A 24,080-nucleotide genomic window follows, 5' to 3' on the forward strand; every position below is an offset into this window, starting at 1 on the left:
TGAAGGTGTTACAATGTTTATCGAAGCATTTAAAGCGTTTAACACATGACTTTCATTTGCACAGATTCTAGTGGTATAGAGTCGATTTTAATGGACCGCATTGCAGTCACAACGCAAGTTAGATTTTTATGACGCCATAGAAGAATGCCATAGCATTACAGTCATAGTAAAAAACAAACAGTTGTTCTTCCAAAAAAATTTTTCTCAATTAACTAATATCTGTATGGCATTTTTCTGGGACTACTAGTTTTTCGTCCATATAGAGTTATTTCTAGCTAATTATATGGATATTCAGAACTGTTGAGGTGTAGTCTTGCTGTATTGCATGTGCGATTAATCATGTAGACTCTCGTAATAGAGGTAAAATCACGGTTTATATTCCATTTAAGGTTATTAAAGACCAGTAAGATTGTTCATTCTAAAATTCACGTTTTAATCAGAAAAGCTACAATTGTTTTGTGAGTGAGAAATAAACTCGTGAGTTAGAAGGTCCATAAAAACCCTGTAAGGCCGTGAAATTCGCAACTGCGATAAATCTCCGCAGAGAAGCTGCATCAGCCAGAGTAGTAGAGTGCTATATACTAGGGGTATTTGTAAAAAAGTTTCCGAATGCCTCACCACATTTACTCTCTTTCTCCAGTTCTTTTATATACAGGGCGTTAACTCTTATGGTTGTCCAAAGACTATTTCCAGAATCGTTGGTTTTAGAGGCAACTTTCAATTAGGAAAAATGTTTCAAATGTGATTTCACCCACCATCTTAAATGCCGTTCAAATGAAAATAAAAAAATATCAATGAAAAACTCACAAAATAATTAAAATTTTTATACGGTCCTCCGTATATATTTTAACTTCCGATCGGAAAGTTGTTACCCTGTCTCTCTTGAGGTCAACAGAAAAAGTCCCAAGTCTCTAAGCGCAATATTCGATGAGATATTTGAATCTCAGAGAATTCAATCAAAATCAGAGAAAAAAAAAGGGAAAGAACAGCATAAACTAACGGACAACGCTCGTTTCCCTCCTTCATATGTTGTCCCCCCCCCTTTTTTCTTCTAGTTTTTGAATTCAAATATCTCAGCGAATATTTTACTAAACATGGACAAATTTTGTTAGACTCAGGAGAGACAGGACAACAACTTTCTAAGTGGAAGTTAGAGGACAGGGGGTCACGGTATAAAAATTTAAATGTTGTTACTTTTTTATTAATAACTTTTTCATTTGAACGCCATTTAAGATGTCACGCCATATCGCGACATCATTTGAAACAATTTTTCCTGATTGAAAGTTGTTTCTGAAGTCAACCCTTCAGTAAATAGACATTGGACAACGATAATAATGTGAACCCTATATACATGTATATTTAGGGTGTTCTGTTAATGGACCGACAAACTCAGAGGGTTGTTAGTAGGCATCAAGAAGAACAAAAATTGTTATTTAACATGGTGTCGTAAACCACGTTGAGAGGGTGAAAGTCGCGAAATACGCAAATCGATGTTACATACCTAAGGAGGTGAATTAGACGCGCAGGACCCGTTGCTTGGCCTCCACTGTCGCCGGATCTCAATCCGTGTGACTTTCTCCTATGGGGTCACCTTAAATCACTCGTTTATGCGACGCCTGTGGACACACCGGAGGATCTCGTAGCGCGGATTGTCGTGGCTGCGGCAGACATGAAAAGCATACGTGGCATCTTCGAGTGCGTCCGGGAATCGTTTTTACGTCGTTATAGACTGTGCAATGACGTCAGCGGCCGCCATTTCCAACAATTCTTGTAATAATTATAAATATTTTTGTAGTTATTTTTGTCGTTCCAGCGCGACGTCGAAACCTGCATCGTTTTTTTTCGATTTTCACCCTCTCAACGTGGTTTGCAACACCATGTTCCATTGCAATTTTTGTTCCTCTTGATGTCTATTAACAACCCTCTGAGTGTTTGTTGATCCATTAACAGTGCACCCTGTGATATATAGAGGGTGCATAGAAAACAGGGGGTATGACAATTCACTGTTGAACCGTTTATCCTAGACGCACACATCGAATTAGAAAAAGTTTCCAAATAACGTGTAGTACTCAGATATGTCATTCATGTTTGAAGGGTTATGTTTTCATGTTCCAAGGGTTATGTTTTTCATTTTTCATGTTTATGGTTATTAAAATAAAAAAATTAACTTTTATACAGTTCCCGTGTGCCCCAAAACCTACTTAAAACTTGTTGCCCCATCTTTTCTGATGCCAAAAACAAATTCCGTGATTCCAAGTGTAATATTCACTGAGATATTCGAATTCGAAAAACGGAAGAAAGTTGGAAAAATACAGCATCAAATCGTTTCCCCCGCATTTGATGCTGTTTCAACTTTCCTCCGTAATTCCATTCTCGAATTTAAATATCACACTTAGTAACGTGGATTTTTTTTGTTGTTGGCATCAGGTGGGACAGAGCAACAATTTTGTAATTGGGTTGGTTTTGGGGCACACGGAGACTGTATAAAAATTTAATTTTTTATTTTAGTAACTACATAACCCCTTGAAACATGAATGAAATATCTCAGTACTACACGTTATTTGGAAATTTTTTCTAATTGGAAGTGTGCGTCTAGGATAAACGTTTCGCCAGTAAAATGTCATACCCACTGTTTGCTATGCACCATGTATATATGTATGTATATATATACACACATACATATATATATATATTTTACTCATTGATCCATATTTTTCCCTTTTCAATTTTTCAATAACTTCTTATCTTTCGCCTTTTCATAATATACTGTATATATATATATCAGCACTGACATATGGAGGCAAACACTTTTTTATTTCAATCAGAAGGGACTACAACAATGACCCAAACAATCATTCTTGACGTACTTATTTACGCCAAGATAAGTACAGTGAAACCTCGATATAATGATACTCTGCTGACCAAGAAAAAATATCGTTGTATAGAGGAGAGCTTGAGGGATTTTGTCCCATTTGTCTTTCAAGGTGATTTTGAGTTTGTGTATGGTTCGCGAGAAAGAAAACTGAAGTTGGAAGTGCTACATATGCGAAAGTATATGCATGGGAGGATCACCAAGCCTCAAGGAGATAGATATGTCAGCCCTAGTGGCAAAAAGAAAAAGAAATACCACCCCCAGCCAGATATTCGCAGACTTTTCTAATGCTACTACTTCATCAACGATATCGCTTTATGCAATTAATGATTTGGGTTGGAAATGAAGGTGCCATCTATCGGTGGTCGCCTCAAGCTCGTTAGGGAAAATATTTTCTCTATATTCTTCCCCGGATTTGAACCTGGGACCATGATGGAAACCTTCACAGTGGTAGACGAGTATCTTATCACAACTCCATTCAGGCGCTTGCTAATGGTACTGGCACACGTGTATGTGCGGGAAACATTTCTTGGCGATTGAGTTACGTTGGTTTATATGCACACACGAAAGCTTGTAGAATACACTCCACTTTAAGTACATCATCGTCCAGAAAGATTTCGTTGGTGTAGTGGGCGTATTCTTCGGGATCACCAACAGGTGGTTCAAAGTCATGTTCTCTGACGAATCACGCTTCAGCATCAATAGTGATTTTGGACACCAGCTACTGTGTAGAGAGCAGGAAACTTGTTACTATCAGCAGAAAGTCCAGAAAATTGATCGCTATTACCGAGGAGTAATGGTCAAGTGGGTATGATGCAACATCTCTCGACCACTGTTGATAAAAAAATTTCTGATGAAATTCGGACACAACTAGCTAAAATTTTCTGATGATAATCCAACATACTGAAGAGATTCAAAAAATTGTAATAAACTATTATCTTATTGATCTAAAGTAGAATCTGGTCAATAAGAATTCAAGATTTGAGGTGAGATCAAGATTTGATTTTTTTTTGTAGATATACCAACTGTTCGCACGATTCGAAACTATGTCCAAAATGAATGAGAATTACAGTTTCAGATAGCGGAATGCTGATTTAATTTTTCATTAATCGGTGTCTTGGTGGGCCACTAACATGTCGTCGGCGGGCCCATCGTTGTAGACCCCCTAGAGGGATTTATCATTGTATCGAGTAGGCTACCGTTGTAGCCAGGTTCCACTGTATTTATGTATACGTATTTTGCTCAATTCGAAACAGTTGTTTTCACTTCTTAAGAGGGTTGTTGTTTTACATTGATAAAATACTGTGATAAATAACAAAAAAGAAAGCTTTCAGTTTAATATACGTGTGGGTAAAGTGCTTTCCATTCAGCGTCTTCAATTCTCGCAACATAAAAAATTTCAAATAAAATTTCCAACTTGTCACGTGGAATGATTGCTTATCATTTGTCTCTATACACAGAAGTCAAGTAAAATTCCTTTAATCCGTCGGAAACCAAAGCGTGTGTCCCATCGGAGTCCAAAACACCCGTTACAGCGTAATTCCAAGGGCACTGCCTCGTTAACTCCCTCACACATTCGTCTTGTGGATGTCGACACTCTTTGGACCGCATTTTTGCTCTCGCCTTCCTTATTTATAGATAATAAAAGACTTTATCACGCCCAAGGGAAGACGTATCAAGACCTGCTGCTGGCTTTTCTCGAACGTCGAGTTGATGCCGCCTATAAAGGAACTTGATGAATTTGCCATAGAAAACAAAACAAAAACCCAAAAGAAAAAGCCACTTCCTTTACAGGAAAACATTACACACGATCAACTTCCCAAGTTTAAATGAAATTTTGACTTTAAAGAACAGAGTATTTGAGATAAAACATTAAGCCGAGAAAACAAAATCTAATTTTGTTTCGGATAAATTTAGAATAAACTTTACACATGCGATTTAATCATTTAATATTTTATTAAATTAGAAATAAATGAAGTTTTTATCTCTAAATTTGATTATATTTAAATAAAAATGGGAAATATATTTTCAGTTTTTTCATTATTTTTCGATTTTATTTTTTGTGTTTTTGGTTCTAAGAACCATTTTTCAGATTTAGATAACATTTTGGTGGCGATGTCAGAGAGGAGTTTCATATATAATTTTCTTTCGTCACCAATTTCAAGTCATGGCTGAAAGTTGTTTTCTTGTCTCCAAACACAAGCAACTCATTTCTTTCGATGAGCGAAGGTATTATCGAAACATGTTAACGTTTAACACATGCCTTTCATTTGCTTCATAATAACAAGATTATTGTTGAAAGGAACGTTGATTATTGTTGTTTAAGTAAGGAACTATTTTATTCGATCAAACGTGACGTGATGAAACTACACTGATTTTTGAGAGGCTATAGCACATAAAGATGAACATTTTGCCGTGATTTAGAAACGGAATACCAAGGCCTCTGTTTGGTATCTGCTAATTTTTCCAAGGAAGGTCACAATTTCATACCTGAAGTCCAAAACCCAGTTCAAAAAATAATTTGTTTAACGTGATGCTCTTTGATGGGACAATGCACCAGGTCTGTAACTTTCAATTAATTTCAACCAATGGCTGAAAGTTGTTTTCTTGTCTCCAAACACAAACAACTCATTTCTTTAGATGGGTGAAGGTATTATCGAAACATTCAAAGTATTTTACACATGACTTTCATTTACACAAATATTGGGAGAATATTGTATTTTTCACTAGATCGGATTGCAGTTACAACGCAAGTTAAATTTTGTGAAAAAAAACCCATAGAATACTATAGCATTATATATATATATATAGTCATAATAAAAATCAAAAAGACAGGTGTACTCCCGAAAATTTCTTCGTAATTAACTAATACAGTATTTATATGTATTTCTATAGAAAATTGTAAATCGACTTATCCGGTTGCTGCCGGTCCCACCTACCGGTTAACTTCGGGGTAGTACGGTATTAGTTAATATTGGGACGTAATTTTAGTAGAAACACCCACCTATAAAGGAACTTGATGAATTTGCCATAGAAAACAAAACAAAAACCCACTTCTTTACAGGAAACACATTACACGCGATCAACTTCCCAAGTTTAAATGAAATTTTGACTGTAAAGGGTGTCACGGCTTTTGAAGTTGAATTTTCAAATATGACTTCAAAAAATATTTCATTCAAATGCAAATAAAATACTAAAAATTTCGTGGTTAATCTGTTTTTATTATAAAATAAACAAATAATGAATTATAGTATATAAACGTATGCAAAGAAAAAACACTATGAACGCGATTTTCTCAGATTGCAGTTTTTGAGCTCATCCGTAAGATGAAAAAAAACTGCTGCCCCAAAAAATTCTGGAATTTTGCAGAAATATTTGACATGTGTTAGTAAAATGGACTTGGAACTTTGATATCTGACCATTCGTTAGAATTTTATAATTTTTTAAATTTTGAAAAAATATTTAAACATTTCAAAAATCTCAATTTAACAGTTTTCAAATAATACTTCTTATTAGTCTATTTTACCAACAAATGTCGAATAAACATTTCTGCAAAAATTCAGAATTTTTCAGCAGTAGTTTTTTTTTCAAGTTTACGGATGAACTTAAAAATTGTAATCTGAAAAAATCGCGGTCAAAGTGTTTTTTTCTTGCATACGCGTTTACACTATAATTTATTATTTCTTTTTTTTTATTATCAAAGAAAAAATTATTCGATTGACATGAAATTTTTAGTATTTCATTTGCAGTTGAATGAAATATTTTTTGAACTTACTTTTGAAAATTTGACTCCATCACCCCTTAACCCTTTAAGCGACAATTAGGAATCCCTGAACCCCACTTCAAAATACATTATCTTTTTCAATAAAGTAGGCTTCCTTCTAACTTTCAGCAGGTGCAAAGTAAGGGGCATAAGGAAAATTTTTCCATTGAGGAATCATTTTTATAAAATATCTGGGCTGGTCAATGCTGAAATAAGAGGCTTTTATGGAGGCGAGATATCTCGTCACTGGCACTCAAAGGGTTAAATGATAGAGTATTTGACATTAAAAGGAGAAAACCAAATCTAATTTCGTTTGGAATAAATTTCGAATAAACTTTGTACATGCGACAAACTTTGTACAATCATTTAATATTTTAACAAATTGGAAATAAATGACATTTTCGGCACTAAATTTGATTATATTTAAATAAAAAATGGAAAATACATTTTCAGCTTTCGTTATTTTTTATCTTCTTTTTTTTTCGTGTTTTCGGTTCTAAGAATCATTTTTCAGATCTAGTTGACACTTTCGCGGTGATGTTAGAGGAGTTCCATATAATTTCCTTTCGTCAAAGTTTGTTCACTATTTTTTTCTTCATGTTGAAAAATACACATACACTTCATCGTGTCGAGTTTCTTAAAGCTGTTTTTCACTAAAAAAAAACTTCAGGTTTATTTTTAAAATATATATATTTTTTCCAGTGGTACGAGCACCACCAAACACTGTTTGAATTTCTCCACTATTTCAACGAGTAGAATTGCAGAAAGAAAGCAATAAGGAACTTATATTCCTTTTTTTTTTCCCTCAAAAAAGGAAAAAGTAAAAAAAAAAAAGCTTAAAAAACGCATCTGGTATTTCTCTTGGGTTCCAGATGTACATATTTCTGTGGAGTTTTGTACATTTTTTTTTCATTTTATGTCTTTATATATATATATGTATCTCCATACAATTTTTCAACAAGCTAAATTCTATCCAAGGAATTCCTTTTTCATTTTCGTGTTCTGTCGTTCCAAGTACATCGTTTCTTGAAACTTTAATCTCTAAGGAAAAGTTTGAATCAATTTGCTTTTCTGTTGGGAATTCAAATTTTACATTTTTTTTTTCTCTTTTCTGAAAAGTTTTATCTTTTTTTTGTTGTTGTGGAAAATGTGTAATATCTTTCTCGTAAAAAAAAATGAAATTTGTAGTCTATTTTCCTCGTATGTACGGTGGTTGACCAAGCGATGGACTCAACCCATGGCCCGCAGACCAAATGTGGCCCTCCGAGTCATCTGATGTGGCCTGTGACATCAAACCTAATTTTGTAAAAGTAAATAAAGAGATTTATAGATCACTTAGTAACGCGCTGTGGAGTTCCAGATCACTCAAGCAGTTCGCGGCACATTTACAGATGACTCAAGTGACTTACGGCACAGTTAGAGATCACTTTAATAACCCGCGGTACATTCACAGATCGCTTAAATGACCTGCGGCATATTTAGAGATCAAATGCCTTTAGAGATCATATTACCTGCTGCACAATTCCAGATCATCCACGCGCTTATGGTACATCTACATATAAATGTATATCACTTAAATGACTCGCGGCGCATTTGCAGATCACTCAAGATGACTGCGGCGCATTTTCATATTACTTAAGTGACCACCGTACTTCACCTAACACCAACTCCGACCATATCGCTTAATTGGAATTTACTGACATTAACGAGGTGGGTAGGACATGAAGGCGCGAACTATCGGTGGTCGCGTCAAGCTTGTTAGGGGAAAATATATATCTTGTTATCTTTATATACTTTTCCTCCGTTTCGAACCTGGGACCTGACGGCAACCTTAACTGTGTTAGACGTGCATCTTACCACGACGCCACTCGGGCGTTTACTTAAGTGACCCGTGGCTTTTAAAAATTACTGAAGTGGCACAGTTCCAGATAATTCAAGCGCCTCGTGGCACAATTATATGCCACTTAAGTGACCCGTGGCACATTTAAAGATCACTAAAGTCACCCTCTGCACATTTACAGATTAAATAATTAAGTGGCCCGTGGCACGTTTTCAAATCAATGGAGTACCCCGCACTCTCCTAAAGGCTGAACAACCTTGATTTATAGCGTTATATACTCGATATATTCTACGCATACCCCCGTGTTTCATTCTAAACGCTTTCAGTTTCCTTTGGCATCAGTGATTAACGAATACCAAGTCGAAGAAAATGTGCAAGGCGTCGACGGGATATTGGTCGGAAATAGCCGTCGTGCCTCAATCTAGATCACTTTGCATCTATCTATCATTGAGTATCTGCTGAGATTCGATTCGTAAACCGTTAAGGACGAGTGAGTCGCAAAAATCTTATAGTAAACATCTTCAACGTGCTTGGAATAGCAGTGACAATGAATTGGGAGTGGCTACGAGGAAAATAAAAGGGAACGCCGTGGAAGGAAAGAAACTGCGTTAGAGAGTAACTGAACTCTCGACTTACCAAGGATTCCAAGGCGATAGTTCAGAGTGACAACAATGACTTCGCCAAATCCGGCCAGCACTGTGCCATCGTATGGATTCCCGGAATTCCATTCGTAAGATTCTCCGTGAAGAAAGACGATAGCTGGATATCTGGCACCGTCTCTTTTAGCTGAAAAAAGAAAATAAGCGAAGTGTTTATCCGACGCCTAACAGAATGTCACGACACAAACAATGACTTGAATTGTCACGAGAGACCGATTTGTGAAATAAGAATACAGTAAACAACGAAGTAACATTGTAATACAACGAAGTTATATACGTGATAGGTGGGACCGAGAGAGACGACAACCGCGTAAGTCGAATTCGCGTGATTCGGGGTACGGTTTTCCATAGAAATACTGTACTTATAAATACAGCAATGCCCCGATTTATGCACCCCGAGTTGCGCGATTTCGAAGTTACGCGATTTTATGTGAAAAATGCACATTTCTGAAATTCGATCACAATTACGAGATCATTACTGAAATAGAAGAGATTATTAATTAAGTAACGAATTTTTTTTTCGATCAGAACGTGATATGTGATGAATAGAGTCCATATTAATGCACAAAGTGGCGAAATATGCAGATATACACTTTAAATTGGCAAAACACGCACTAAAATGCCAAAATATGCATAAAAACCCCACAATATACATTAAAAATCATGAAAAGGTTAAAAATAAATTCCGAATCATATATATATATAAAGCACCAAAAATGTGTAAAGGTGCATTAAAAAAATCACCATGCAAAAAGAAAAGCAGATATGTATGTTTTTGAAATGCATATTTTCTATTTCTTAGTTTACATTCACAAAAAAAAACATCCCCACATATTTATACATTGCATATGCAAATAACTTCTACATATTTTTTATTCAGACATTTTTAATTTCTAGCTTGTTGTAGCTGCTCAGTAACAAAATACCAGTAAAAACAAATTCGACACTATTTCTAAAAAATTAAATGTCTTTGACAACTCTAGAAATAGCCTTACAATAAAACAGTTTATGTTTGGAAAATACTGTATTACAAACATCTCTTAATTCATTAAACCCCACCAGCGGGAAAAAACCGATGTTATGGAAATATTAAGAGCAATATTTTTCGAAAATATGCACTTATTCTGAAAGTTCTTTGATTTTATGCATTTATGTGCATTAATGATAAAGAAAAGCCAAAATTAGAACCCGGATTATATGCATATGGGTATACGCATTTGCATATGATTCGGGCTCTAGTGATGAAACTACACTGATTTCTGAGAGGTTACAGTACATAAAAATGAAACTTTGCCAGCATTTAGGAATTGAATCCCAAGGCTGGTTTAGTGTCCGCCAATTTTTCCAAGTCACAATTTTGTACCTGAAATCCAACGCCCAGTTAAAAAAAATGATTTGTTTAATGTGATGTGTGTGTGCCTTTAATGAGACAATGCACTAGGTCTGTAACTTTCAATTAATTTCAATCCATGGCTGAAAGTTATATTCTTGTCTCCAAACTCAAGCAACTTATTTCTTTCGATGGGTGTCAAGCTGTTATCGAAACATTTAAAGCGTTCTACGCATGCCTTTCATTTGAGCATATTTTTGGAAAATACGTTTTTTTTTACTGGACCGGATTAAAGTCATAACGCAGGATAGATTTTCTGTAAATATAGAATACAATGATATTACAGTCATAATAAAAAACAAAAAGACGGGTGTTCTTCCGAAAATCTCATCCCAATTAATTAATACAATAACAAACCGAAGTTACGCGATTGGTAGCAAGTACTTTTACTGGGCTACAGTTTTCCATAGAAATACATATAAATATTAGTTAATTGGGACGAAATTTTTGAAAGAACACACAAACGTCGTTTTATTTTTTTTATTATGACTGTGCTATAGTATGCTATAGATTTCATAAAATCTAACTTGCGTTGTGATTGCAATCTGGTTCAGTGAAAAAGACTGTATTCTTCCTAAAATCTGTGCAAATGAAAGTCATCTGTAGAATACTTTGAATGTTTCGATAACAACTTGACCCATCGAAAGAAATGAGTTGTTTGTGTTTGGAGACAAGAAAACAAATTTCAGAAATGGCTTGCAGTTGAAAGTTCAAAGTAATTGAAAGTTGCAGACCTGGTGCATTGTCTTATCAAAGAGCATCACATTAAATAAATTATTTTTTAAACTGGACTTCAGGTGACCATGTGACCATAGCAGATACCCAACAAGCCTTGGGATTCCAATTCTACATCCCGGCAAAGTTTTCATCTTTATGTACTGTAGCCTCTCAAATATCAGTGTTGTTTCATACTAACACAAATACAAAAAGTGGGCGGGGTGCATGTGTGGTGTAGCAGTAGTAGGTAGGGCCTCCAGAAAATGGCTCGGGGATCCATGATGTCTTTAGTCAGCCACCTCGTTGGGCAATTTGCCTGTTGTGGCGTTGTATTTGTTTGTATAACATATCACGTTCTGATGGAATAAAACAATTCTTTACTTAATTAACACTTAACAATCTCTGCTATTTCAGCAATAATCCCGTGATTATGGTCGAATTTCAGAAATGTCGCGCCACTTCAGGTGCGAAGTCGGGATATTTCTGTACACTCTACCAAATTACTAAGGATACTTGTTTCAATTAAATTAACGTGGCTGCCTGCCTTCAAATGACGAACTTCGTCAAAATTTCCAAATTAACTTCATTTGTTCATTTGAAAGTGTAGTTATTCTAAAATCCAAAAAACTGTTTCATTTTTATCTCTACAATAACTAGAAGTGAAGTTATTGCCAATTAAGTGAAACGAATTCAATGATCTTAGTTTGAAAATGAAATCTCTTTGAATGCATTTTTTAAATATTTGTCATTTTTACTTTTTCACTTCACGAAAAACTGATTTCCTAATCATTTTTCAAAATATCTCTATGAAAAAAAATTTCCCACCGTATTTTAAACACCTCTGGCTGTGCAATGCACTACAAAATCAGCAATATGTTCGAAACTTTTCGATTTCCGTGATTTTGAATTGGAAATATGAAACACAGTTAAACCCCTATATAACGATACTCTGTGGATCAAGAAAAAATATTGTTGTATAGGGATTTATCGTTATATCGAGTATTGTTGTAGCAAAGTTTCACTTTGTTTTTAAAGAAAAATGTGTAAATTTTCACGGATACAATCATATTTGGTTACGCAGACAGTTAATATCAAGTATCGATTAATGACGATAATCCCACGCATTCCCAAGGGATCAGCACGATCCGTCCAGGGAATTTCAAAAAAGTTTTTATATTGTTCTAAAATTTTCAGTTCATTGCACAGAACAATGTCATAGCAATAATCTTTGTGAAGGACATGGTGATACAAGCAGTAGTTCTTAGTGTACAATGTCTGGAGCAGAAGTACTGAAAATATTGCCAGTTTTACATATAAAATTAGCAATATAATTGTTTTTATAAATTATTCATAAAATAACATTTATTTTCTTAATTTTTTACCATATTCAAACCAAAACCCATTCGTTTTACCCAAAATGAACTTTTTTTAAGAAAAACTACCCAGAAGGCAGGCAGTCATCTACTGTACTTCAAGTAAATTAACAATGCAATACGGTGAAAATAATATTTTTTTGCAGAATTTCATGAAATTTATGTGAATTTTTTCATAGGAAAATAGACCCGTATTTTTTTTATGAATTCCATGCGAGAGCGTATGGATGCAAAAATTTAAAGCGATAGAGAAATCGCTTAGCAATTTTATAGTGAGATAGATTTCCTTCGATCTCTTCCCAAACTTCTGCCAGAAGTTTTTATATAGGTTTCCTTCTCCTCACTTTCCTACTTCAAATGTTTGCATTTGGTATAGCGGAAATATTTTGAGGACTTGCATAGACTATTAGGTTTCCAACCATTCTGAATGAAATGGAAAATATAATTCTTCCGTAACCCCTAAAAAAATCTTCCGTAAGCAGTTGAAGATGTAATCGCAATCCTGAGCATATTCTTGATATTATATTTCGTTGAAAATTCAGAACACAGTATATACAGTGAAACCTCCCCGTTAACGACCACTTTTCTGATCCTTGATCCCGTGGAATAGGGTTTTTACGAATTTCGCTCCCCGTTAGTGGACACTCAATAGCGGATAGTAGTCAAACAAACTCATGTTTTTTTCCAAACTCTAATCTATCAACTTTTGCTCGTAAACCAAGATTTATCATATTGAATTAGGATCATGTTTAATCCCAAGCTGGTGTGTATGTGTGTGTGTGGTTAATTTGATAAATCTTCAATTAATTACTTAATAAACTGAATATACATTTGTTCCAAGATGGGGAATTCGAATGGTAATGTTGATTTTGTTTGCTGAAACGTGTGAAGAAAGCCAACGTTACAAGACAAATGATGTTGTTATGAATGTTATCATCTTCAAATTTATTTTAATTTAATTTTTATTGCAAAATATGTGTAGTGCACGTATCATGCACAGGTAAAAATAATTAATTGGTTTAATGAAGATAAGAATGGTTATAAATTTTTCCATAATTATCAGACTTTCCAACTTTATTTTTGGGAATTATGTAAAAGTCATGAATGTAGTGAACTTTAGTCAAACTTTCTGTACCGAGACGATTGGTGGTTATGGATAATCTTCGGTGTGTATACATTTCACACATAGTAAAGTTAAGGTTAAAATGTATTGGGACCAATTGCGGCCGAAGCCAAACGTCGTATAAATTTGGAAGTCATATAAATGAAGTTCCACCGTATATCGTACCTCCCAATTAGCGGACACACCCCAACAGAGGACAACATTTTTGATCTCATGGGTGTCCGTTATCGGCAGGTTTCACTGTATATTTTCGAATTATTTAGAGTTTGTTTTGTTTCTATGAGAATACTGTGTATAAATAATTGTTGTATTTCAATAATATAAATATTAATCCTTTTCTTGCATTATTTTTTTATGACCTGACAATTTATTTCACTGACACGTATAGAAATCTTGAAAAACTATTTAAAAATCTATCTTGAATTACATTGCTTATACAGGACCTTAAAGAGGCCGTACAGAGCCTAAAAAATTGCTCATTAACACTAAATTTAGTATGAGTTGACATACACCTATTTCTACAAAATCGGTATTTAATTAGAAAAAATATAAATTGACCTATCTATATGAAGTTAAAGTAGAAAAAACGAGAACCTCAATAAAAATTAGATCAGTTATAATTATTAGTTTTTATTATTTTTATTGAAGTAATATTGCATTTCAAATATAAAACTATCTTCTTTGATTCCAACTACTGTATAGTTACTGTCAAACTTCAATGTAAAAAAAAGAAATGCAAACAATATATTTTAACAAATTAGCGAAATCGCAGCCACACATCCTCAGCAACAAAGAATAGTTGTCGTTAATTGGGACATTTACCAGCAAATTTAAAATGACTTCATCTTATGTGCAAAGGGCGATTCTGAATTTTTATCTACTAACTGGCTGCAGCAATGAACGTTTAAACCCTTCGCTTACAAGCGATTGGCAAGAAATTCGGATGATCCCTGTTTGACGAATCGGTGATAAATGTGGTAAACTTGTCCTAACCTAATCGCATGTTAGAAAAAAGAAAGGAGAAGGAAGGTAAAAAAGGAGAAAAGTAAAGAAAAAAAAAGAAAGAAAAACAGTATAATACATGAGTATAAGTAAACAGATCATTTGATCATTTTTGTCTCATTTACGGTCATTTTATGCACACGAGGGCTAATTAGACCGGGACCTACAATTTATTGCCGATTCCGAACGGCAGGCTTGTTTTTTATACTCATCGAGAGGTTGGTGCCCTAACCCCTCGACCTCGATGGGGGACCGCAATTTTTTCTGTGGTCATGTCGCCGTTTCTGTTGTACCCGTGTCAGGAAAGTTTTCTGACAAGTACGAACCGGGTATCGAACTCGCGACACCTCTAAACATCCTTTGGTACTTTAGGCGAGTATCTTATCGACCTGGGCTACCGCGCGCGCCCCGTATATAAGGGCTGTTTAATAGTCTTTACTTGTTAACTAGGACAGAAGACCCTTCAATCGCTTCATTATGAGGACTTGAAGGAATCCACTACAGTAGATGCTTAAGGTCCAATCTTCTCGTGGTGCAGCCCGTAAGTAGCCATGTTTAACAAGTGGTGAACGGACAAGGATGTGCTTCCTTCAACCTGCACTGACCAGCGTGAAGGACTACGGCCAAAACCCTCTAAAAAGAAAACTTAGAGGAGATCTTCATCCAGCAGTGGATGGAAAATGGTCGATGATGATGGTATAACAGATATACTTATCCATTGTACTATACTATAGATAAGAGAGTATGTAAGAAGTAGAGATTTCTCTTTTCACCCCTCACCTACCTGTTTTCTTCCGCTCTATCATGTATATTAGTAAAAGGATGCATCACGGAGGTAAAAAGAACTACTTTTTTCATAGGGTTGCAACAAAGCTTCGCGATAATGAGGAGAGAGGAAAGAAACCAGAGAGAACTTGTTTGAACTTAATCCACTTGCGATTGGACGCAATATTACGTCCTCGATCGTACATTGGTTAAAGCGGTGTTTCTCAACCTTTCTAAGAACAAGGACTAGTAAAATTGGTGAGGCAATTCAACGGACCACTTGTCTCGTATTGGTGCACATTCCTATAATTTTCGTTGTTTCGACTTTTTTTGATACATTTGTCCCGTTTTTTCAACGATACTTATTTGAAGCTGTAATATTCACCAAAGTCTTGAATACACACAGCGTTTTCATAATATTAATTTTTTATGTGATAATCATGATACAGATTATAAATATTTAACTCGCATATTTTTCAGTGTAACATTTTGTTACAATTCCTTTTGGAATTTCAATAACGATTGTTGACGGGAAATTTGCCTGTTGTGGCCCTTGTATTTGTATTTAGGATCGATTCTCCTCGATCATGTAATGTGAATCTAAGTGTGACGGTTTTTATTTGAATATCCATATAGATATTACTAATATTAATTACAACGGTTGAATAATTTTATCAAGTTGCGCAGAATATGTCATCGTTGCTGACCACATCTCGTTTGCGGACTATAGGTTGAGAAACGCTGGTTTGAAGGACCCTTTGCAAATACAAATACGAACGCCACAACAGGCAAAATGCCCAACGAGGTGGCTGAAAAAAGCCCATAAAAGCTATGGATATCAAATATAACAAAAAAAGGTTACATTTGATACGACTACTTATGGATAATGGTTACTTTGCACATTCCAAAACAATGCATTTGAGGGTCAAGTTCGAATAATAGAATTTAAGTTTTTACCTGTCTACGAAACTAAATATTCCATGAGTTTCACATATAAAATATTTGTCTATATTGATGATATTTTTACTTCCTTAATGTGTGTGTTCATAACCTGCTTCATTTGCATAACAATCGAAATTTCGTTTTGTTCTTTTCAGTTTATTCATCATAAAAGTATTATTTTCCATTTGCTACATGAAGTAATATAGAAAATTGTTCCTACTATTTGCAGTTTTCTATCACATAATCACTGGAAGTGACATCTTAATTAAGGAGGATTTGTCTGGAAAAGCTATTGCTTTTGTATTTATCTCTCTGTAATCTCTGGTTTAAAGGATAACATTTCCGATTTGTTATTTTTCCAAAGTGATATCATGGCTTTTTTTTCGCTTCTTTTCGTTTTTATAGTTATCTGTTGGATGGCGAGTGCCATAATGACATTATGCCTCGGTTGATGTCGTTTGTGTATTTCTTGAAAATTCCTTGCGTCTATCTATCGACTTCAGATCCCCGTGAACACAAATGGTGGATTAACAACTCAATTTACCGGTGATTAAATTCCAGAAGTTTCTTAGCAAATTTATAAAAGAAAAATAGAGAGAGAATAATTCATACATTATTCACAATTTAAATATAAATTTCTTCTCATCAGCTCGAGCAACATAATGATCATAGTTTCTTTATAATGGTGAATTTAGTTCAGATTAAATCAAAATTTTTATTCAAAACCTGATGAGCATGTGTGTTATGTGCTTAATGAATGAATTAATATTCAATATATTACGAATTCTTGGTTTAAGTTATAAAGCGGGTCTCTAATACTCTCTTGACTACGAAATAATCATGCCGTAAGTTATAGAGCAGTGTATTTCAAGCGATTGACGGCGCTGCTGTTACATAATTACCTGATTCTACGCACTGAGGCATTAATGAATCCATTATAGTTTCTGTTTGTTCACCTGAACTCTCTGCCAGGATACCAGGATATACACAAATGCTATATGAATTTCTAAGCTAAAGTTGCATAAATCAACTCATAGTACGACATGAAGGATTCCGTTGGTTGTCGTATAAGTACTTATAACCGTATGTTTACCTTCTACGAAACTCTCGGTCCGATGACTTGATAGCTTATGTCCAGTGTATTAGTAATTTATGAGATGAATTAATTAGCTGCTTTCAGTACAAGCGTATCATCGAAACGCCCTAACTTTCAACTATTGATCAATATGCATTGAAAATGGTTTGTTAGTTTAAGATATTCGATTTGATTGAGCGCTCTATCGTTACGTTACATGTCAATTTACATGATTGTGTTCTGCTAGAGCATACATTTCTCCAAATAAACCTAAACGTCTTCAAACTGGGAAACTTCTCGAGAGATTATTCTAGGAATATACAAGACGACCCGTGTTTTGCATTGTGATAAATTATTTGGTAGCTTAAAAAATTGCTGAGCTTGTAGTTTCTCTTAATATTTACTCTATGCACGAGACAAGTTGATGTCATTTTAAATCTGGAATTTACGCCAAAAACTAAGTAAATTGCTTTTAGGTTGAAGTTTAACGTCATTTTTCACCCTATTCGTTTTGGTCATAAATTATTGATGCTTATGTGTTAGGATATTCGGTCTCTTATTCGATATTTCGCGAGCCACTTGGTCCTCTCACGTTGCTTGCTCTTCGGAAATCTCTAAGATCGAGGGCGAATAACAACTTTTTGGAATTTTGCCACATTTTCGACAATTCCTCGATAGTCATCAGATGCGTTTCCTGCTCTTTTAGATTCCGGAGAAGAAAGAGCAGAAAGAAAACTCGCTCTTGAAGAGATCATATTTCATTTTACCTTGCACTAGACTCTACACACTATACACTATTTGCTTATCTTTTTTTTTCTGTGCTTTATTATACGCATCTTTTATTCAAACCCGGTATATAACGGTTTCGATAGAAATTGAAGGAGAAAACACCGAGAAAAGTATACGCTGAAGTAATTTTTTTTTCAATGCATCTAAGCATTGTTAAATTTACGTGCAGTAGGCCTTATATCTTGAGAATTCTACGAAAAAAAATTGAACAAAATCTGAATGTTCTATTGTATTAGCATTTTAAAAATTTCTTTGTTTTGCATATCAAAACAATGAGTTATATGCAAATGTTTCGCGCTGAGGAGAAAATGCTTTGAACCAGAGAACGACATTGAGGTTATTAAATAATGGATTTTACATATAAAAAGGCAATTCACATTTTAAACACCATTTATGAATTTTAATGATTACAGACGAGAACATAAAAATTTCATGTTTGTAAGCTTTAAAGCAATTTTAATGATGAACATGAGGCTAAAATGCATTTTTTACACTTCATGGATCTTGTATTTTTACAGAAATATTTATGTTTACAAATGCCCTCCCCCCTTATATAGGAATTGAAATGACTTTTTGCTCCTGTAAAAATTAATTATCAGTTTTAATTTCATTAAATTTAATATAACAAATGCAATTTTAAAGTGTAATAAAAATATTTGAAAGATATTCATATTATAATGAATTAATTCTCTAACATAATAAATAACAATCAATATTTAGTATTTTGATTTTCTTAGTTGTTGTGTATTATATATATATTTTTAAGAATTCATTATACTTCTGCTTTCCAATTCTTCCAAAACCAGATAGAAAAATTGCGTTTTATACTATTTTATACAGTCTTGAAAACTATTTAAACTCAGAAGATATTGAAATTGAGAAGATGGTTTAGATTGTAATATAAATCTTTGATTCGTTGAAGCATGTTTGAGATTAGAATGTTTTAAATTACAATTTTTGTGGATTTTTCATTTTCTTCCTTCTTTGTTTGGTATTGATGTAACCTGTGCTTTCAAAATATAATTTTTATTGGAATACCTGAATTCAAAATAAAAATAACGATGTACCGCGCGTGTCACTCATAAGATATTTTCTATTGAAATTCTCTCAATATCATAGTATATATTTGACAAAAAAAAAATCCAATTTTTCAAACTACGATAAAGTTTAAGGTTATACTAAGAAATTTTTATTGCAAAACTTTCCAAGCAGGTTTGCATGAATTGAGTTCCACAATATATCTTGTGTAATAATACTATCATCTTTCGACAAATAGATAAGAAACAACGCTTGCGAAACACAGACAAGGAACTTGTTTTCTCAGTACCCGTCAAAGTTTCAGAAATCCCACGTTTTTTCCAGCTTAGTTGAAATATTTCAAAATATTGAATCATGAATCTGTTGTCTATTCGAATTTTAGAAATATTGACTTTATGCCATCGTGAATTCAACTTTGTAATGTAGTGATATAAAAATTTATGTATTTGAATCTATAGGTAGTACATAAATTGAATTCAATTTCAAGACAACATTTGAAACTACATAAAAGATTCATTTCCTGAATAAAGATTTCCCAAAGATATATTTTTTGAACAAAATAAACTGGATAGTTTCAGGGGAAAAAAAATTAAATCAAGAAATGAACATATGAGAGGAAAATAGATACATTCAAACTTGGTTATAAGGACATCTCGGGTACAACGTCAATAATTGGTGGTCCGAAATGATTCCCATAGAGAGAATAATATTAATAAACCTTGCTTATATATCGAAGCTTAAAAGCAACCCCTACCTCGGATATTAGGACAAATTTTTTGTCACTTTTGTTTCCATTTCAATGGCTTTTTCCCAAGAAAAATTCCTAAGATTAGAGCTGATCACTTCCAGAGAGTGTTCGTCTGTTGTTCTAGTTATACCTAACGTTAAAAAAAGATTTGTTGCATGTTTAGTGTTTCGACTTGCTAATTGGCATGACCAGTATACGAACCATTTCCGCATTTTGCCCTTCCTGAATATTCTTCGCAAAAATGTCCTGTTGTTTTTTCAACAAACCTTGCATTTTGATTCCTGATTTTTAGTAGAATCAGGAATGAAGGTAATTTGCATAACTTACACATTATTTTGTAATGAATATGAGTATAAATATTCATCTCACATATCCGTCAAGTTATTTTTTTCCCGTGAAATAAATTTTAGCACACTTGGTTAGTTATAAACAATACTGTGTGATTTTATCATTTGGCAACATGTTTGGTGAAAATCAGTAATGTCCCGTATTAATTATCCTATTTTCCCGTATTTTTTTTTTTTTTGGTCGAATTCGTCACCCTAATCATAAAGGAACAACAACTTTTCATGTTAAATATTTGATTGTCTGTGATTTTTTCCCGTCATAAAAAAAAGTTCGTGGAAACGTCAACCTCTGTTGTGACGATACCTCGGTTTTAACGACAAAATTTCGTGGAGTCTGCTGGGTCGCGCGCGCGCGCGTCATAACCGAGTTTGACTATGAAGATAACTGGGTGGCTTTTCATGTATTGAATAGACGTAGTATTAAATTATGGCACGCAATGGTTTATGTTATGGGTGCACAAAACCTTTTTGTCCGCTGGCCAGATATGCGATATTTCTGCCACCCGTGTGCCAGAAACTTGTATACATGGGATGACCATATGACCCGTATTTTACGGGTTATTCCCGTTGTATTTTGGCCATTCAAACTTTTTTATTAAATGTCCCGTTTTTTTCCAACGAGGCTTACTGAAATTTTCGAAATCAAGAATTAGGATTATTTCCATGACTTATAAATTATATTATGATAATTATGACTCTATTATAATTAATTCTAGTCACAAAAAAAATATTTGTCTCACATATTTGTCAAACATCTACTTTTTTGTGTACTACTTTTATTTTTACTCATGGCGACATGCAGTAGCCCTCTATTTCTCGTCATTAGTGATTTTTCAGCAATTTTAAAGATAGTTGGCACCTTTATATGCTTTTGACAATATTTTTGAATGTTATTGGAAATTTAACTTGCTTTTGGGAATTTTAGCTATCATTGGGAATTTTTTAGCTATCATTGGCAATTTTACTTTCCTTTGGCATTTTTTTGAGGCTTTAATTGAAAACTTTGTTTGCTTTTGACAACATTTATTTGCTTTTGACTACGTTACTCACTTTTGACAACTTGTTTTGCTTTTGGCAACTTTAATTTGCTTTTGGCAACTTTATTCGCTTCTGACAACTTTATTTGCTCTTGACAACTTTAATTTGTTTTTATGAACTTTAATTTGCTTTTGGCAACTTTATTCGTTTCTGACAACTTTATTTGCTTTTGGCAACTTTATTCGTTTCTGACAACTTTATTTGCTTTTGGCAACTTTATGTTCTTTCGACTTTTCCACCTGTAATTTTATTTGTTTCTGACAACTATGTTCTTTTGACTTTTCCACCTGTAATTTTATTTGCTTCTGACAACTATGTTCTTTTGACTTTTCCGGCTGTAATTGGCAACTTTACTTGCTTCTGACAATTTTTTGGATATAATTGGCAACATTATTTACATTTGACAATTTTGATCAGTAATTGACATTGTCCTGTATAGATTCCAATTCCTTGTATTTTTATGAAGGAAACATTGCATGGTCACTAGGTTATGTGCCACCGCGCGTTGTGTGTGTGTATCGATACTTTTCTATCAAAACATCTTTCGGGGCCGGATGAAAAAAATGGCGGGCCGCATTTGGCCCGTGGGCCAGAGGTTGTGCACCCCTGATCTATGTCATCATACCTATTATTTATATATGCGTCTTTCATTATATCATCATTACTCCCACGAGAAGCATTAAGGCCATTACACATTATAAAACGAGTGAAAACATTACCATCTTAAGGCCGCTACACACACGTCACGTCAGAGTAGTGTGTAGCAGCCTTAAGATGCTTTCTCCTGATTCTCTCGAACTATATTTAATATATGCCCTTTCTTTCTGCCTTTACGAAAGAAAGAAATAAGTACCAAATATTCATTTACGGGATGTTGTTGTACTACGGCAAGTAATCGATTAAAAACATTAATGTTTTCCTTAAAATAATTTTAATATGTATATTTATTTCCAAGATAGTATGCTGACAATCGGCTTTTATCATCTTTTAACAGCTTCTCTCCAAATATATGCATACAATTCCAGTAAATGCTTGTATTATTTTCCAAATGAAAAGTTCGTAATCTCGTAGAGAGAGAGAGAGAGGTATTGGAATATTTTTTATTTTATTTTATTGAGAAAAAGTTTACATACAAATATATACACACACACACACACATAAAGTTTCATTCAAATAAACAGTTTACCGCCGCGAGAGAAATGAACCATTTCCTCAATAATAAGATCAATACAGAGTACACGGTACTCTGGAATGTAATGTTTTAACTCGTTTTTTTTTCTTTCCTTTTCCTGTTTTTGTTTTTCGTTTACATTCAACGTCTTTGAAGGCGAACGGAAGCGAAGAAAACGAGTAAATTTTATTATTATTATTATTATTATTATTTGCTACATTTAATTTAATTTGCGTAGAAATTCAATCAAAATGCAAAATTAAATGATGTTTCTCGCTTATCAAGGACATTTAATTGCATGCATCGCTGGCTTTATGAAGATTAGAAACGCTGGCGGGGTTTTTTTTTTTGGGTTTATGTTTTCTAATTTTATTTTGCTTTTATTTTTTCTCATATAAAAATATTTAATTTATTCTATCCATTAAAAACGATATTTAATTTTATTTGGTGTTAAACCAAGAAATATAAATCTTCTCATATTTTCATTTGCAACAGGATTTTTCGTCTTTTTTGTTATTAGAAAAAAATATTTTTAGATATTTCTTCAGAAATTGTTGTTTTATATGCAAAATATTACTTTAACCTTCATTAGATATAGAGCTCTCATTTTTTCATTAACATTTATTAAATCCTAGAAAATAGATATGTAGCATTTTACTGCTTGTAGAAGTGTGTGTTTATATGATGTTCACAGTTATAATTAAATTTAAAGTCACAGAAGGTCTTTCAGAAGAACAGTCAAGAAAAGTTTTGTCTATTCATGACTGTACGGCAGTTTTTTTCCAAGTATTTTTAAATTCTGTAATAATAGTAAATTTTGTAGTCGAAACTGATTAATGTATTGCCCTGATACTTATACCCGTATAGTTGCCTGTCAGTTTCTAATGTGATTATTGATACCAAGTTAGGTCTTTTTGATAGATCATTGATAGAAATTAGGTCTTCTCATTTTGTAACTGAATTTCGGAGGACTATGCACCCCATCATCCGTTCTTGTAGCTAAATATCTGCTAACGATGCACCACGCCATCTGTTGTTGTAGCTAAATATCTGCTAACGATGCACCACGTCATCTGTTGTTGTAGCTAAATATCTGCTAACGATGCACCACGCCATCTGTTGTAGCTAAATATCTGCACCCAGTAATCCGATCTTGTAGTTGAATACCTGCTAAGAATTCACTGCCGTCATCCATTCGTCTGGCTAAATATCGGCTAACGATGCATCCCGACATCCGTTCTCGACGCTGGATGACAGCTGATGATACTAGAGTTCGGTTAATCGTAACCATTAGAGCTGAATTTCTGCTAAAGTTAGCTGGCATTGAAATCGACAGAAGTTTCAGCATTTAATCAAACCTCACGAAGTATTCAGATAGCCGTTATCCAAATATTTGTATATGATTGTCGATTCCATCTTGGCTTTTCA

General features: G+C 34.0%; 1 protein-coding gene across 2 annotated transcripts in view; it reads right to left on the reverse strand.

Moving 5' to 3' along the window:
- The window catches only part of LOC149085063 (neuroligin-4, X-linked-like), a 300,822-nt gene that overhangs the window by 80,950 nt on the left and 195,792 nt on the right, over positions 1–24,080 (reverse strand). For both annotated transcript variants that reach the window (XM_089232845.1, XM_089232846.1), the window contains exon 2: positions 9,112–9,261. In XM_089232845.1, coding sequence (XP_089088971.1) covers positions 9,112–9,261 — 150 coding nt within the window. The remainder of the gene's footprint in view (positions 1–9,111; positions 9,262–24,080) is intronic.

Source organism: Pholcus phalangioides, unplaced genomic scaffold, assembly GCF_987345545.1.
Source record: "Pholcus phalangioides strain wild (caught in Gottingen) unplaced genomic scaffold, Ppha-v1.0 ptg000007l_1, whole genome shotgun sequence".
In the NCBI taxonomy this organism is placed as follows: domain Eukaryota; kingdom Metazoa; phylum Arthropoda; class Arachnida; order Araneae; family Pholcidae; genus Pholcus; species Pholcus phalangioides.